This window comes from Eumetopias jubatus, unplaced genomic scaffold, assembly GCF_037043125.1.
Source record: "Eumetopias jubatus isolate StellerSeaLion01/CBP00866 unplaced genomic scaffold, mEumJub1_p1.0 scaffold_1, whole genome shotgun sequence".
Lineage (NCBI taxonomy): Eukaryota > Metazoa > Chordata > Mammalia > Carnivora > Otariidae > Eumetopias > Eumetopias jubatus.
This window is the reverse complement of record NW_028274807.1, coordinates 198,307,892-198,327,194: the sequence shown is the minus strand read 5'-3', so window position 1 is coordinate 198,327,194 and position 19,303 is coordinate 198,307,892. Positions and strand designations below refer to the sequence as shown.

General features: G+C 37.4%; 1 protein-coding gene across 1 annotated transcript in view; it reads left to right on the top strand.

The window, feature by feature from the left end:
• Positions 1-19,303, top strand: part of DOCK3 (dedicator of cytokinesis 3) — a 558,375-nt gene that overhangs the window by 380,935 nt on the left and 158,137 nt on the right. Inside the window, 2 exon segments of the mRNA XM_088022140.1 lie at positions 17,699-17,740; positions 18,385-18,539. Of these exon segments, the coding sequence (XP_087878266.1) occupies positions 17,699-17,740; positions 18,385-18,539 (197 nt within the window).

The window sequence follows — 19,303 nt, the reverse complement described above, 5'->3', positions numbered from 1 at the left end:
AGATAATGGAGTTTCAGAGGAGAGAACAGAGAAAAAGAAAGAAAATTACTGAAGAAATCTTATTAAAAATTTTCCAGGGTGGTGATATCACCAAGATGGTGGAATAGGAGTTTTCCATCCTCTGTCCCCCATGAAGATCAACAATTATGAAAAATAGCTCTGGGAGAGCTCAGAAGAAAGCTATCACTTAAGAAGCTTCAGTAAGACAGTAGAGCAGAACCTCAGAATAACTATACAAAAAGGGTAGGAAGAACAGTTTCATTTTGCTGCGTCATTCCATACCCCAGGCTGGCACTGCTCAGCACCAAGAAAGAACTGGCTTAAAAGAGTTCCCCTCTCAGGAAAAAGGAGAGGAGGATGAGTAACCAGCTTATCCAGCCTTTCAGGCCACTGTATAAGAGGACCCACTTCAGTTTTACCCCACCCAGAGACTGGCAGAGGTGAGACATCTAGAGATATGTAGGAACAAGGAAAAGGGCAGGGGCTACCTGTATCAGCCATGCAGTGAGAGTTACCATGGTTCCCACTGGCCTGCTCTGCATAGGATCCCAGCGGCCTTCACTGCCGAGGACTTCAGCTACCCTTATAGATGCTGCAAACCCCTGCAGCTTTCATCACTGAGGACCTTGTCATGGACCCCAATAAACTGCTCACAGAGGACTCCAGCATCTTCCACCTTTGAAGAAACCAGTGGCCAGCGAATCTGCCACAGAACCCCTGCATATTTTTTCACCAAGTTTTTCACCCCACAGGTATTTGCATTCACAGATTCCAGCCCCCTGAGCACCTCCTGCTCTCTCCCCCCACTTCCTGGGGCATGAAATATGCAGCAGCCAGCCCCTGCCTCTGTGGCTATACACATGTAACATACCAGCCTAGACTCCCATGGCTGACCCCCATGGTTGTGCATATGTTCACGCCTAGCCCCGGTAGCTGTATACCTGCACACTGCTAGCCTGACTTCTGTCACTGGCCTCCACTGCCGTGCATGCTCCCATGGTGAACTCCTGTAAACACAGGAGTGTGTGCCAGCAGCCAAGACCCCCACAGCTGCTTTATGGGTCCATGTTTGCCCTTGACACTTGTCAATGGCCTGCATTGATGGGCTCACCCAAAGCTAGCCCCTGCATCTATGCACCTGCATATTGCCAGCCCAACTCCTGTCCCAGTCTCTACTGCCTCTACAGCTGCACAAATGCATGCCAATAACCAGGGCCCCTGCAGTTGCTAGTGCATGTGCAGTTGGCATCAGCCTCTTCTCCTGGTCCCAGCCCTTACCATTACCTCTGTGGCTGCAGCTTTCCCCTGACATTTTGCAGGTATCTGCAGCAGGGTGTACATACTACCAGCTCTGGCCACCACTGCTGTCTGCCCACATTCCTAGCTGCTGGACTTGGAAGAGCCACTGAGGACCCCAACAACCATTGCAGACACTGTGGACCCTCTGCAGCTCTCCACAAGGATCACGTGGTGATGTTGTGGACCCATGTGGCCTAAACCAGTGAGATACACACTCTTGGGCCCAGAGCTGCCACATGTACTTAGCACCCTTTACCGCTAGGGCCAGAGTCACAGCATTCTCTGGCATGCCCCCCACCCATTGGTGAAGGTCTTTCCTCTGTCTAAGTCAGTCAGTACAGTCTGGAAGAAGTGACTGCTCTTCACATGCACAGACAACTATTCAAGAGTATAGGAATCATGAAAATCAAGGAAACATGATACCACCAAAGGAACACAGTAAACTTTCAGTGACCCTAAAGAAATGGAAATACACAAATTTCCTGATAAATAATTCAAAATAACTGTTCTGAAGGTGCTCAGAGAGTTTATAGCTCAAACAGAAAAACAATCCAACAAAATCAGGTAAATAATATAAGAACAAAATGAAAAGTTCAACAAAAAGATAGAAAATATAAAAAATAACCAAATAAATTTTGGAGCTGAAGGATACAAATACTGAAGAATTCAATAGAGAGCTTCAATATCAGAAGGACCAAGCAGGAGAATCAGTGAACTCAAAGACAGATAAGTTGAAAAAGAATGAAGAAATCCTGTGGGACTTCTAGGACACCATTAAAAGAATTAATCTACACATTATTAGAGTACCAAAGAAGAGAAGGAGAAAGGGGCAGAAAGTTTATTTAAGGTGATAGTGTCTGAGAACTTTCTAAATCTGGGGAAAGATTTGGATATCCAAGTTCATGATATTCATAGGTCTCCAAACAATTTCAGTCCTCAAAGAGATCTTCTCCAAGGCATTACAATAAAACTGTTTAAAAATCAAAGAATCTTGAAAGCAATGAAAGAAGCTTGTCACTTACAAGGCACCCCGCATGATGCCATGAGCATATTTCTTAGCAGAAACCTTTTAGGCCAGGAGAAAATGGGATGATATATGTTCAAAGTGCTGAAAGGAAAAAAAAAAAAACACCTGCCAGCCAAGAATGCTTTACCCAGGAAAGTTGTCCTTCAGAAATAAAGGAGATATAAAGATTTTCCCAGACAAAAGCTGAGGGAGTTCAAAATTACTAGACTGACTTACAAGAAATGCTGCAAGTTCTTCAAGCTGAAATGAAAAAATGTTAATTAGTGGCATGAAAACACATGAAAATATAAAACACAATGGTAAAGATAAGTACATAGTCAAATTCAGAATACTCCAATACTGTAATATGGTGTTCTATAACTCTAGCATAAAGGTTAAAGGACAGAAAATTTTAAAATAACTGTAGCTAACACAAAAACAGACATATAGGTCAATGGAACAGAATAGAAAACCCAGAAATGGACCCACAACTATATGGTTAACTAATCTTTGACAAAGCAGGATATCCAATGGAAGAGAGTCTCTTCAACAAATGGTGTTGGGAAAACTGGACTGCAACATGCAGAGGAATGAATCTAGGCCACTTTTTTACACCATACACAAATATAAATTCAAAATGGGTGAAAGACCTAAATGTGAGACAGGAAACCACTAAAATCCTAGAGGAGAACACAGGCAGAAAGAGATCTTTGAGATCAGTCTTGGCAGCTTCTTACTATACACATCTCTGGAGGCATGGGAAACAGAAGCAAAAATGAACTATTGAGGCTTCATAAAAATAAAAAATTTCTGCACAGCGAAGGAAACAATCAACAAAACTAAAAGACAACCTTCAGAATGGGAGAAGACATTTACAAATGACATATCTGATAAAGGGTTAGTATCTAAAATCTGTAAAGAACTTATCAAACTCAACATCCAAAATAATGAATAATCCAGTTAAGAAATGGGCAGAAGACATGAACAGACATTTTTCCAAAAAAAAATCCAGATGGTCAACAGATACATGAAAAGATGCTCAACTTCACTTATCATCAGGGAAATATAAATCAAATCTACAGTGAGATATCATCTCACACCAGTCAGAATGGCTAAAATCAACAACACAAGAAACAACAGGTGTTGGCTAGGATGTATGGAGGGAGGGGAACACTCTTACACTGTTGGTGGGAATGCAAACTGGTGCAGCCACTCCGCAAAACATTATGAAGGTTCCTCAGAAAGTTAAAAATAGAACTACCCTATGACCCAGCAACTGCATTACTATGTATTTACCCAGAGGATACAAAAATACTGATTCAAAGGGGCACATGTGCCCTGAGGTTTATAGCAGTATTATCAACAATAGCTAAATTATGGAAAGAACCTAAATGTCCATTGACTGATGAATGGATAAATATATACAATGGAATATTTCTCAGCCATAAAAAGGAATAAAGTCTTGCCATTTGCAACAACATGGATGGAACTAGAGTGTATTGTGTTAAACAAATTAAGTCAAGGCAAATACCAAATGGTTTCATAGTGGAATTTAAGAAAACAAAACAGATGAACATAGGGGAAGAAAAAATAAAGAGAGAGGGAGGCAAACCATAAGAGACTCTTAACTATAGAGAACAAACTGAGGGTTGCTGGAGGGGGTTGGGTAGGGGATGGGCTAAATGGGTGATGGATATTAAGGAGGGCACTTGTTGTGATGAGCACTGGGTGTTATATGTAAGTAATGAATCACTAAATTCTACTCCTGAAACCAATATTACACTCTCTGTTAACTAACTAGAATTTAAATAAAAACTTGAAACATGAAAAAAATAACTATAGTTAGTATAATTTGCTAATGGATATACAATATAAAAACATAAATTGGAACATCTAAAACATAAAGGGGGAGGTGCTGAGTAAAAGGGTAGAGATTTTGGATGGGATTGAAGTTAAGTTGTAATTATCCTAAAATAGACTGTTACAGCTATAAGATGTTTTATGTTAGCTTCATGTAACCAGAAAGCAAAAACCTACAGTAGATACATGCAAAATAAAGAGAAAGGAATCAAAGCATACCACTATGGAAAATCATCAATTCACAAAGAAAGACAGCAAGTGAGGGGGACAGGAATAAAGGAACTACAAAAAGAGCCAGAAAACAAAACTTTTTTTTCAGAAAACAGTTTATTTAAATGGCAATAATGAATCCTTCCCTATTGAAATTACTTTAAATGTAAATATATGGTGACTAACATAACATAATAAAATTTTTAAAAAATTTATCATGAGATTTCAGCAATTCAAATATAGTAATAATGAAAAAATTTGAAATATTGGGAGAATTACCAAAATGTGACACAGAGACACGAAGCGAGCAAATGCTATTGGAAAAAATGGCACCAACAGACTTGTTCAATTCACGGTTGCCAAAAACCTTCAATTTGTGAAAAACACAGTATATGTGAAGCACAATAAGGCGAAATGCAATAAAAAAATGTAAATGGATTAAATTCTCAATCGAAGATATAGAGTGGCTAAATAGATTAAGAAATGATCCAAGAATATGTTACTTACAACAGACTTACTTTAGCTTTGATGACACACATAGGCTGAAAGGAAAGGGATAGAAAAAAGGTACCCAAAAGATGGCAGTGGTAGCTATTCTTATATCAGACAAAATAGACTTACAGTTAAAAGCTGTAATGAGACAAATAAGTGATTATATAATGATGAAAGAGTCAGTTCATTAAGAGCATATGACAGATGTAAATGTATATGCCCCCAACTTCAGAGCACCTAAATATAGAAAGCAAATATTAACAAAACTAAAGGGAGAAATAGACAACACAATAATAGTAGGGGACGTCAATGCCCCACTTTCAATATTGGATAGATCAGACAGAAAATCAATAAGGACACATTAGACTTGACTTAGGTCCCTATACTTAGGACCTGATGGACCTAACACACATATACAGAATATTCCATCCTAAAGCAGAGTAGGATATACATTCTTCTCAAGTGCACATGGAACAATCTCCAGGATAGATCAGATGTTAGGCCACAAGATAAGTATTAACAAATTCAAGAAGATTAAAATTATATGAAATATCTTTTCTTATGACAGTGATTTGAAACTAGAAATCAATAACAGGAAGAAAGCCAGAAAATTCACAAATATGTGAGAATTAAACAACACACTCCTGAATAACCAGTGGGTCACAGAAGACATCAAAAGAGAACTTAAAAAAAAAAATCTTGAGACAAAAAAATGGAAACACAGCATACTAAAACTTATCAAACATTAAATAAATAAATCAGTTCTAAGAGGAAAGTTTATAGTAGTAAATGCCTAAATTAAGAAAAATCTCAAATAACTGAACTTTATACCTCAAAGAACTAGAAGAATAACTAAGTCCAAATTTAGCAGAAGGAAGGAGATAAAGTGCTGCTAAAAATACAGAAAATGAACGGAAAAAACAATAGAAAACATCAAGGAAGGAAACTAAAAGTTGGGTTTTTTTTTTTTTAAGATAAACAAAATTGACAAACCTTTAGCTAGACTTGCCAAGAAAAGAACTCAATAAGTGAATTTATAGGTGAAAAAGGACATTACAACTGATACAACAGAAATATATCATAAGAGACTAGTGTGAATAATTATATGCCAACAAATTGGACAGTCTAGATAGAAACATACAACCTAACAAGACTAATTCGAGAAGAAATAGAAAGGCTGAACAGACTAGTAACAAGTAAGGAGAGTAAATCAGTAATCAAAAACTTCCCAACAAAGAAAAGCTGAGGACCAAATGGCTTCATGGGTGAATTCTATTGAACATTTAGGAAGAATGAATACCAGTCCTTCTCAAACTCTTCCAAAAAATTGAAGAGGAGGGAGCATTCACAGACTTATTTTACAAGGCCAGCATTACCCTGATACCAAAAGTCAGATAAGGACACTAAACTAAGGGTTACAGAAGAGGGGGGAATGGGGTAACCAGGTGATGGGTATTAGGGAGGGCATGTGTTGTGATGAGCACTGGGTGTTATACACAACTAATGAATCGTTGAACACTACATAAAAAACTGTTGATGTACTGTATGTTGGCTAACTGAACATAATAAAAAAAAAACAAGAAAAATCTACAGACCAATATCTCTGATGAATAGAGATGCAAAAATTCTCAACAAAATACTAGCAAATCAAATTCAGCAGCTCATTAATAGGATCATACACCATGAACAAGTGGGATTTATTTCTGGAATTCAAGGATTGTTCAGCATAAAGGTGAGACACCACATTAATGGAATGATATTTTGAAATCATATGATAATCTCAGGAGATGCAGAAAAAGCACTTGACAGAATTCAATATCCTTTCATGAAAAAAGCTCTCAACAAAATGGAGCACCTAGGTGGCACAGTCGGTTGAGTGCCCAACTCTTGGTTTCAGCTCAGGTTGTGATCTTGGGGTCATGAGATCAAGCCCCAACTTGGGCTCCATGCTCAGCACAGAGTCTGCTTGGGACTCTCACTCCCTTTTCCTCTGCCCCTCACTACCATATCTCTAAAATAAATAAATCTTTAAAAAAAAAAGCTCTCAACAAAATGGACATAGAAGCAACACACCTCAACATGATAAAGATCATACATGACAAGCCCACAGCTGACATCATGCTCAACAGTGAAAGGTTGAAAGCTTTTCCTCTAACATCAAAACCAGACTAGGGTGCCTAATTTCACCATTCCTTTTCAACATAGTATTAGAAGTTTTAGCCAGAGTGATTAGGCAAGAAAAAAAGAAAAGACATCCAAATTGGTAAGGAAGAAGTCAAATTGTTTCTATTTGCATATGATATGTCCTTATATATAGAAAATCCTCAAGCTTCTCCCCCCAAACTGCTAATAAATTCAGTAAAGTTTCAAAATACAAAATCAACACACAAAAGTTAATTGCAAAAGTCAGAATACACTAACAATGAACTATTTGAAAAGAAAGAAAACAGTCCCATGAACAATAGCATCAAAAACAATAAAATACTTAGGAATAATTTAATCAAGGAAGTGAAAGATCTATACACTAAAAATTATAAGACATTGATGAAAGAAATAAGACACAAGTAAATGGAAGGATATCCCATGTTTTTTAATTGGAAGAATTAATATTCTTAAAATGTTCATGCTGCATAAAACCATGTATAGATTCAATACAGTCCTTATTAAAATGCCAGTGGGATTTTCCAGAAATAGAAAAAACAATCCTAAAATTCAAATGGAACTACAATATACCTTGTATAGCCAAGTAATCTTGAGAAAGAACAAAGTTGGAGGTATCACACTTTCTGATTTCAAACTATATTACAAATTTATAGTAATCAAAACAGTGTGGGGAAAAAAACAAAAAAACAAAACAGTGTGGTACTGGCATAAAAATAGGTGCACAGACCAATGGAACTGAATTGAGACCCCAGAAGTAAACCCACATGTATATGGTGAACTAATATTTGACAAGGGAGCCAATAATATTCAATAGGGAAAGGAGAGTCTCTTCAGTAAATGTTGGGAAAACAGGATATTTACATGCAGAAGAATGAAATTGTACCTCTGTCTTCAACCACTCACAAAAATTGACTCTAAATGGATTAAATATTAGCCCTGAAACTGTTATCTCCCAGAAGAAAACAGAGCAAAGCTGCTTGACATTGGTGTTGGTGATATTTTTTTTAATATGACAACAAAAGCACAACAGCAAAAGTGAAAATCAACAGGTGAGACAACATTAAAACAAAATAGCTTCTGTACAGCAAAAGAAACAACAAAATGAAAAATCAGCTTACAGAATAGAAGAAAATATTCATAAACCATATAGGTGACAAAGAATTCATATCCAAAATATGTAAGGAACTCCTAAAGTTCAAGAGCAAAAAAACCAAATAATTTGATTTTTAAAATGGGCAAAAGATCTGACTTTTTTCCAAAGAAGAGACAAAAATTCATGAAAAGGTATTCAGTATCACCAGTCATTAAAGAAGTGCAAATCAAAACCACAATGAAATATTACCTCACACCTGTTAGAATACCTGTCATCAAAAAGACAAGAGGTACAAACTTCCAGTTATAAAATACATAATTCATGGAGTGGAAAGTACAGCATAGGGAGTATAGTAAATAATATTGTAATAACATTGGATGGTGACAGATGAGGACTACACTTAACTGTGGTGAACATTGAATAATGTATAGTATTGTTGAATCAGTGTTGTACATCTGAAACTAATGTAACATTGTATGTCAATTATATTTCAATAATCAAAAAATAAAAGAGAAATAGAGTTTTTTAAAAGATGAGATAAATAGTGGCAAGGATGTGTAGAAAAGAGAACTCTTGGGGCACCTGGGTGGCTGAGTCGGTTGAGCGGCCCACTCATGATTTCTGCTCAGGTCATGATCTCAGGGTCATGAGATTGAGCCCTGTGTCTTCAGGCTCCACGCTCAATGGGGAGTCTGCTTGAGAGTCTCTCCCTCTGCCCTTCCCCCCACTTGTGCTCACTTGCTCTCTCTCTAAAATAAATAAATGAATTTAAAAAAAAAGAGAACTCTTGTGCACTATTGGAAATATAAATTTGTACAGTCACTATAAAAAACAGAATGGAGATTCCTCAAAATATATATATATATATAGAAAATAGAACTACCATATGATCCAGCAATTCCACTTCTGGGTATATATCCAAAGGAATTGAAATCAGGATCTCAAAGAGATATCTGTACTTCCTTGTTCATTGCAGTATTATTCACAATAGCCAAGACATAGAAACAACCTAAGTGTCCATTGATGAATGAATGGAAAATCAAATACAGTGTATATACAATGGAATATTAATCATCCATAATAAAGACGGAAATCCTGCCATTTGTGAAAACATAGATAAACCTTGAAAGCATTATACTAAGTGAAATAAGTCAGAGAATGACAGATATTTTATGATCTCATATGTGAAATCTAAAAAAGCTGAACTCATTAAAACCAAGAGTAGATTGGTGGTTGCCAGGAGCTGGGGAGTAGGGGAAATGAGATATTAGTCAAAGGGTACAGACTTTCACTTGTACAAGGACTAAGTTCTGGGGATCTAATGTGTGAAGCATGGTGACTGTAGTTAACAGTAGTGTATTTTGTACTTGAAAGTTTGTTAAAAGAGTAGATCTTAAACATTCTCACCATGCCAACAACAGAAAGTAATTATGATAGACAAAGGATGTGTTAACTAACCTTACTGTGGTACTCATTTTGTAATATTATACGTGTATCAAATCATCATGTTGTGCACCTTAGACTTATATAATGTTAAATGTCAATTATATCTCAATAAAGCTGGAAAAAAACTTTTCCCAGAACATAGATATTAGTGTCCAGATTGAAAGGGCCTAACAAGTATTTAGCACTTAATTATGAAACTTTAGCTCACTAAAGCTGAACGCTTCCTGCAAGAAAAATGGGTCACCTCTAAGGATTTGTCATAAGAATAGCATTTGTCTCCTTAATAGCAACATTGAAAACTAGAAAATAATGAAATATTGCCTTTAAAATTCTGAGGGAAGGTAAAATTTGACCTAGAATTCTATTTTTATTCAGCCACATTATCAATCAAATGGGAAAGTAGCCTAAAAAAATTCTGGTCACTCAAATTTTCAAAACAAACAAAAAGTCTTTTCAACCCTTTTTCAGGAAACTACTGAAGGATAAATTATTTCTTTAAAATGAGGGAGTAGGGGCACCTGGGTGGCTCAGTCATTAAGTGTCTGCCTTTGGCTCAGGTCATGGTCCCAGGGTCCTGGGATCGAGCCCCGCATGCATCGGGCTCCCTGCTCCGCGGGAAGCCTGCTGCTCCCTCCCCACTCCCCCTGCTTGTGTTCCATCTCTCGCTCTGTGTCTCTCTCTGTCAAATAAATAAAATCTTTAATAAATAAAATGAGGGAGTAAACCAAAAGAGGCTATTATGTGCCATCCAGGAAAGGGATTCTGACTCAAAGGAGAGGTGCAAAGAATTAGGGTTACCGTTGGAGGGAGCTTCCAGGATGACAGTCATGCAATAGGCCTAGAGAGTAATTGGTTCCGGTGAAAGCAGAAAGGCAGCCAGGAAACCTCTCCAGGAGAAAAATTACTTCAGAGGATATTTGGTAGTTTTACCACATGGAGAATGTTTTTAAAAGGTATTTTTTAAAAGGTATTTTATAGAGCTGTAGGAGGGCATAAGAGAAGACCCAATAATTTAAACAAAACTGAGATTCCTAAAACAAAAGCAGAATGTAGTAGAAGAAAGGAAATGTAATTGAAGTACACTATTTGGCCCAACAGTAAACAATATTTAAAAGTTACAGTCTTATAAACAAGTTTTAACCAAAACTTGTGAGATATTAGGAAGATAGATGAAGGGAAATGGATATAAACAGATGTGAAAATCCTCAGCTGCCATTATAAGAAGCCAATAGATAAATCTAAAACTGCATAACAAGAGAGCAATATAAATGTGACGTTTAGAAATATTTGATAAATTTTAGAGAAAAGTTATAAAGAGTTGAAAGTACTAATCTCTAGGAAATAGTACAGCATGAATAGAGGACTGATAATTTTATTGCAAGACTTTTAGGGTTATTTAACTTTTAATACTATGTGCTTATATTACTTTTAATACTTTTAAATGTTAATTTTAAAATGTTGACTTCTCAAAAAGGCCAAAGAAAGTTTCAAGCCCCTTTTTATTTTCTCATTTCATGCTGTCTTTTATCCCATGTATTTGCTTTTAGATAGAAAGAACTAGATAGGGTGAAGAAAAACCATTTGAAACCAACCTTTTGAAAGTCCATAAATTTATTGAAAACCACTTATTTTTATGTTAAATTGCATATGGTAAATGCACAGTAAGTGTTTGGGTTAAATCTTAAATTTATCAACAAGTTTCAAAGGAATAACCTTTTGGAACCTTTTTGTATTAACACTTAAATCTATTACTGGAGATTATAAAGACTCCATGTGAAACTTTCTGATTTTAATACTCTTTGTCACTCATTTTACAAGAAAACCTTTATGAATAGGATCATACCTTAAGCTTACATTTAGAGCATTTTGTTTTTCCTAAAAAACAACAAACCAAAAAAAAACCCACAAACCAATCCCCTGTGCAAGTGCTGAATGGTAATAATTGATAAAAATCTTCTTTAAATGCACAAATGGATTTTCTCTTCTATATGACAAGAACCAGAGGAAGCCTCTAATGCTCCTCAGTTCTTGCTTCTGCATAACATCTCCAAACCCACTTTCAGCAACAGAGAATTGGTGCTGTCCAAACTAGAAAGCCTTTCAAAGAGCAACAACAAAGTATTTATGTTAATTTTAATGAGCTATGCCTCTTTGGGGAACGTAGACACTTGAAGATTATATAAGAGCTTCTAAATTGTGGGAAGATCTAACAGAGCACTCACATTATAACCTCCTGTTATGTTATTATCTTTCTACATTAGCATGTATTGGGAACAGTGTTAGTCTGTTATCTTCCAGTGCTATTTAATATTTTTATTAGATCAATGTTTGTACTTTCGTTTCTGGACTTAAATCAGTTGAATGGGTTATTTACTAATAATGAAGCATCATTTTATTAGTGATCCTGACTAGATATGTCTTATATTTCCTTGTAAGACCCACAATACTGAACACAATTCTGAACATATATAGTAGGCAATTAAATGTGTTATTCAGTTGAATAGAATGTTTAAAGTTGCAGAGTTTTTTTCCATTTTGGTAGACTTTTGTAGATTAAATGAACCATAGACTTTAAAGGGATGAAAATGCCTTCTGTATGGGGGCAATTTAGCAGTGCAGTAATGTAGTACATACATTTTTTTAATGAGAAAGGAGAATTTATTCCAAACATAAAGGATACAAAAGCAATCGTAACAGAATATTTTGTTTAATTATCTGGTAATAAATGAGAAAACTTGGATAAAATAAAAAAGTTTTCCTAGGAAAATATAAGTTACCAGTATTAACAGAAATACAGATTTAAAACCAAGAAGTGTTAGTATTTGGCTGGCCAGACAGATAGGCAGACAGACATCTGGCCAGCCAAATATTTTATATATATTCACAAAGGTCTTTGAATACTATGAAGTTTATAACCAGGAGACAAATTACTGAATGATTAGGTAATCACATCTTCAGCTTTAATATATTAGGCCATATTTTTTTCCACAATGATTATATATACTCCCACTAGTAAAGTCCGTGCAATTCTTAATTAATTTATATTTGATGTACATTGTACACTGCCTGATGTATTTAGGATATAAAGACGATTAAGATAGGGTTTTTTGCTCCCTGGGAGGGCAGTCTAGAGTTGGGTAGCAAACATGGAGACAATAATATTATAGCTCTAGTACAGGTGGTGATGGATCCGAAGAGGGACATATCAGCTGGCCAGCTGAATGCTGCCTGGTAACAGGGAAGTGGTTTTTCCTTATAATGCCATAAAAGATGTTCCAGAATGCCAGTTTTGATGCCTTTCTTGGGCCACCCATGTGGTTAGACTGGTTTGAAAGTTCTCCTCAAATTTGATGCTTCTGAAATCTAAAATGACATTCGTTATTGTCAACAGGGATGTTTTACACTGAAATAAGCTGTAAACTCCTGCATATAGTTATAACTGAGCATTTATGTTTAAGATTGGTAGTCATTTTTAAGAGTTAATCAGTAAATCCACTTGAGAATGACTTAGTGCAGCCCCTGAAAATAAAATAAAACAATGGAAAACATTTTAGGCCAATAACATTTCCAGTAGGATATGGGTCAGTAAACTGTAGAAAACTTGATTTTTTTTGAAAGCCTGATTTTTTTAAAAGCTTTTTTGTATATGATGGGTCTTTTTGTACATATACATTCTGTGTGATGATTTTCCAAGCTGGTGGAGGCCTATTTTATTATATTTAATATATATCATGGGAACATATAATCCCATGAATGGACATTAGTAGTCAATAATAATTAAGTAATGTAGCTAATAATACACATAAATATTTAATAATTAACAAATACAGCTAGTAAGATACATTTAAATTAATATTTAATTGTATTCAGTTTTCCAAATACACACATTTAACCCTAAATTAAATTAAGGAGGGAATGTGATGTGATGAGCACTGGGTGTTATATGCAACTAATGAATCATTGAACCCTATACCGAAAAGTAATAATGTACTATATGTTGGCTAATTGAATTTAAATTTTAAAAAATTGTTTACCCATTTTTCTATTGATGGACGTTTATGTTATTTTTACTTTGGGGCTTTTACAAATAAAACTATTATGAAAATTGTGTACAAGAAAAAAAAGAGAAAAGAAATGAAACCATTCTACTCAGCAACCATGCTTCCTACCAATGTGATGTAGAATGGTTTGCCAAATGAGTGCTGTCTCACACGTCTAGGGCCCAACAGGAGCAGATAGAAACTCTCCTTGTTGAGTTTACCAAGACCAGGGACTGAATTGTTGTGAATCCACAATTCTTCCTGGCCAGGGTTTCCTTCTAAATGTGACTGACTTTTCTATAATAACTACTTATAAAGAAGAATACCAATAATAATAAAATAAGAATGATCGGCCACTTACGATATGATAGATACTGTGGCAGGTTAATCTGCACAAAACCCTATGATGTTAAATTAATACCTATTCTTCTGAAACTGTTCCAAAAAATAGAAATGGAAAGGAAAACTTCCAAACTCATTTTATAAGGCCAGCATTACCTTGATCCGAAAACCAAAGACTCCATCAAAAAGGAGAACTACAGACCAATATCCTTGATGAAAATGGATGCAAAAATTCTGACCAAAATACTAGCCAATAGGATTCAATGATACAGTAAAAGGATTATTTACCACAACCAAGTGGGATGTATTTCTGGGCTGCAAAATTGGTTCAACATGTGCAAATCAATCAATGTGATATTATACATTAATAAAAGAAAGAACAAGAACCATATGATCCTCTCAATAGATGCAGAAAAAGCATTTGACAAAGTGCAGCATCCTTTCTTTTTTTTTAATTTAATTTTATTATGTTAATCACCATACATCACATCATTAGTTTTTGATGTAGTGTTCCATGATTCATTGTTTGCGTATGACACCCAGTGCTCCATTCAATACGTGCAGCATCCTTACTTGATTAAAACTCTTCACATTCTAACTGGTGTAAGGTGGTTTCTCAATGTGGTTTTGATTTGAATTTCCCTGATAGCTAATGATGATGAACATTTTTTCATGTGTCTGTTAGCCATTTGTATGTCTTCTTTGGAGAAGTGTCTGTTCATGTCTTCTGCCCATTTCTTGACTGGATTATTTGATTTTGGGTGTTGAGTTTGAGAAGTTCTTTATAGATCTTGGAAATCAGTGCTTTGTCTGTAGTGTCATTTGAAAATATCTTCTCCCATTCTGTGGGTTGCCTCTGTTTTGTTGAGTGTTTCCTTTGCTGTGCAGAAGCTTTTTACCTTGATGAAGTCCCAAAGGTTCATTTTTGCTTTTGTTTCACTAGCCTTTGGAGATGTATCTTGAAAGGAGTTGCTGTGGCCGATGTCAAAGAGATTACTGCCTATGTTCTCCTCTAGGATTCAGTTAGAATGCCAAAAATTGACAAGGCAAGAAACAACAAATGTTGGAGAGGTTGTGGAGAAAGACACTGTTGGTGGGAATGCAAGTTGGTACAGCCACTTTGGAAAACAGTATGGAGGTTCCTAAAAAGATTAAAAATAGAGCTACCCTATGACCAGCAATTGCACTACTGGTTATTTACCCCAAAGACACAGATGTAGTGAAAAGAAGGACCATATGCACCCCAGTGTTCATAGCAGCAATGTCCGTAATAGCCGAACTGTGGAAAGAGCCGACATACCCTTCAACAGATGAATGGATAAAGAAGATGTGGTCCATATATGTACAATAGAATATTAGTCGGCCATCAGAAAGGATGAATACCCAACTTTTACATCAACATTGATGGGACTGGAGGAGATTATGCTGAGTGAAATAAGTCAAGCAGAGAAAGTCAATTATCATATGGTTTCACTTATCTGTGGAACATAAGGAATAATTGCATGGAGGACATTAGGAGAAGGAAGGGAAAAATGAAGGGGGGCGGAATCGGAGAAGGAGAGAGTCTCCATGAGAGACTATGGACTCTGAGAAACAAACGAGGGTTTTAGAAAGGAGAGGGGTGGGGGGATGGGTTACCCTGGTGATGAATATTAAGGAGGGCAGTATTGCATGGAGCACTGGGTGTTATACGAAAACAATGAATCATGGATCACTACATCAAAACTAATGATGTATTGTATGGTGACTAACATAACATAATAAAATAAATTTTAAAAAATGGGCAGAAGACATGAACAGACATTTCTGCAAAGAAGACTTCCAGATGGCCAACGGAGACGTGAAAAAGTGTTCAGCATCACTCAACATCAGGGAAATACAAATCAAAACCTCAATGAGATCCCACCTCACACCAGTCAGAATGGCTAAAATTAACAAGTCAGGAAATGACAGATTTGGTGAGGATGTGGAGAAAGGGGAACCCTCCTACACTGTTGGTGGGAAGGCAAGCTGGTACAGCCACTCTGGAAACAGTATGGATGTTCCTCAGAAAGTTGAAAATAGAACTCCCCTACAACCCAGCAATTGCACTACTGGATATTTACCCCAAAGACACAGATGTAGTGAAAAGAAGGGCCATATGCACCCCAATGTTTGTAGCAGCAATGTCCACAATAGCCAAATTATGGAAAGAGCCAAGATGTCCATCAACAAATGAATGGATAAAGAAGATGTGGTGTGTGTGTGTGTGTGTGTGTGTGTGTGTGTGTGTGTGTGTGTATACAATGCAATATTATGCAACCATCAAAAAATGAAATCTTGTCATTTGCAAGATGGCTAGAGGGTATTATGCTAAGTAAAATAAGTCAATTAGAGAAAGGCAATTATCATATGATCTCACTTATATGAGGAATTTAAGAAACAAGACAGAGGATCATAGGGGAAGGGAGGAAAAAAATGAAACAAGATGAAACCAGAGAGGGAGACAAACCATAAAAAACTCTTAATCTCAGGAAACAAACTGAGGGTTGCTGGAGTGGTGGAGGGTGGGAGGGATAGGGTGGCTAGGTGATAGACATTGGGGAGGGTATGTGCTATGGTGAGTGCTGTGAATTGTGTAAGACTGTTGAATCACAGACCTGTACCTCTGAAACAAATAATACATTATATGTTAAAAAAAAAGAAGGGGCGCCTGGGTGGCTCAGTCGTTAAGCGTCTGCCTTCGGCTCAGGTCATGATCCCGGGGTCCTGGGATCGAGTCCCACATCAGGCTCCTTGCTCGGAGGGAAGCCTGCTTCTCCCTCTCCTGCTTCCCCCTGCTTGTGTTCCTGCTCTCACTGTCTCTCTCTCTGTCAAATAAATAAATAAAATCTTAAAAAAAAAAAAAGATAGTAGGAAGGGAAAAATGAAGGGTGGGAAATCGGAGGGGAGGATGAGCCATGAAAGACTATGGACTCTGAGAAACAAACTGAGGGTTTTAGAGGGGAGGGGGGTGGGGGGAGAGTAAGCCCAGTGATGGGTATTAAGGAGGGCACGTTTTGCATGGATCACTGGGAGTTATATGCAAACAATGAATCATGGAACAGTACATCAAAAACTAATAATGTAGGGGCACCAGGTGGCTCAGATGGTTAAGCATCTGCCTTCGGCTCAGGTCATGATCCCAGGGTTCTAGGATCAAGCCCCACATCGAGCTCCTGGCTCATCAGGGAGCCTGCTTCTCCCTCTGCCTCTCTCCCTGCTCATGCTCTGTGTGTGTGTGTGTGTGTGTGTGTGTGTGTGTGTGTGTGTGTGTGTGTCTCGAGTGAATAAATAAAATCTTTTTAAAAAATTAAAAAAAAACTAATGGTGTAATGTATGCTGACTAACATAATAAAATAAAATTTAAAAATAAAAAAAAGAAACTGGATCTTGCAGCTAGGTATGTGGTAGAGGGCGTGGAGAGGACAGTGTCAAAGCACAAATCCAGTAGCAAGCACCTGTGACTTGGCTAGGACTTTGGGCTGGAGAGGCTTGGGTTTGAATCCAGACTTTGCCACCTTCTTGCTGTATGATATTCAGCACATCACTTTCTTACACCAAGCTTTATTGCCTCCATCAAATACAAATAGCATTGTTCTAAAAAGGTTATCAGAATTAAGTGAGAACATATATGTAAGACTGCAGAACACTTAGCATATGGAGGGTGCTTAATAAAAGTTAGTTTCCTTCCCAGATGAGTGAATTTTTCTTTCTTTCTTTCCACAGCACTTATCCAGCCGGCAGAGTGTCCAGCAAAGCACATCCCAGGTAAGCAGCTTAAGTAGGCCTCCCAGTCTTTTCCTACAGCACTTTAAGAGATCACAGCATGGGGATGCAACAGGCAATGATAGCCACCACAGACATCTTGATCATGTGATGCCTTTCATCTAAATAGCCCTGACCTCCGAGCAGATATGGCCAGTCTCCCCTCACTCCTCTGTACAAATTTACATAAGCACAATTGAAATAATATAGACTGGGAGGCTAAAATGAATCTGTCTGGGAGAAAGTTAAAGTGTCATTTAGAATGGTATCTATTACCATCTAACATTGTAAATCAAGTGCATCAGGGTGACAGGATCTCCAAGCAGTAACTTTGAATTTAGAAGTTTATGGAGAATTTAGAAGTCTGTGACCTAGTGGAGATATTAAGTTCACTCATAAGTTGTAATTACCGTTCCCATAGTTCCTTCACTCAGTTTACTTCTCCCAGCGGCATATTTGCCTGCCTCAAACCAAGCATATTGACAGAACACTCCCCTACTAGCTAGCAGGGAAGACACCCTTCTGTCTCTTTTACATGATCCCCTTTGGTAGTATGAGGAGAATTAGTCATTTAGTTTTCATTTTATTTATGATCAATGTAGTGAATAATTAAAATAGGAATCACTGTTTTTTGCCTTCCTCATTAGGTAGATACAATGCGCCCACGTCATGGGGATACTTGTCGGATGCCAGTGCCACACCACTTCTTCCTCAGCCTGAAGAGTTTCACCTACAATACCATTGGGGAAGACACCGATGTCTTCTTTTCCTTATATGATATGAGAGAAGGCAAGCAGATCAGGTAAAAGTTACTAGAAGTTGTGGTGAGGTTGAGACTGTGTAAAGATGGTATTGCCTGGGTCATAAGCATCTCTGGCCTTCAGAGAAGATAGATGAACCGAGAAGGAAAAACAAGATAAAGTAACCTCTTACTTAGCTGGGAGTTTTGCCTCAAATCCCAGTGTACCTTGAAGTCACATGTGGCCTCTTTTTTATCCTATGCCTGTTTCCACATGGAAGTTCAAATCCCAGTCTTGGCTGTCACCACCTCAGGGAGAGAAAAGGATGCATCTATTCAGTGCCAGAGAAAATGCGTAGGAGAAACACAGAACAAAGCAAATTCAGCAGAGAGGCCCAGCTCTAGAATGCAAGAAGCCCTGGGCCCTGACTTGCTGCATGTGGAAGAGAGGGTTCACAGGGAAATAGGAATAGGCTGTCCTATTGACACCTGATGGTGTCCTCCTGTCTGAGAGCAGCCTCAGCCCTCAATGCCATTCCAGCCCTGCAAAGAGGAGAGCATCTTCTGGACAGAAGGGAAGGTCGGTCTTACTCCATCATTCCTTTTTGTCCTGGATTGGAAGACAGGCCACAGAATGGGGCTGATATGCAGTAGACCATGTATCTTGGTAGAGCAATGAAGCCTTTAAGCATGAGCAACTGCAGCAGTGCTTCCTTCTTGAAAGGTGCTGAGGAGTCAAGGAGACACTCTAGGCTTCGCTTTCTCTACAGGCCAGTAAGGCTCTGATGGGGTGAGATGATCATTGTAGCTAATTTAGGGAGGCCAGA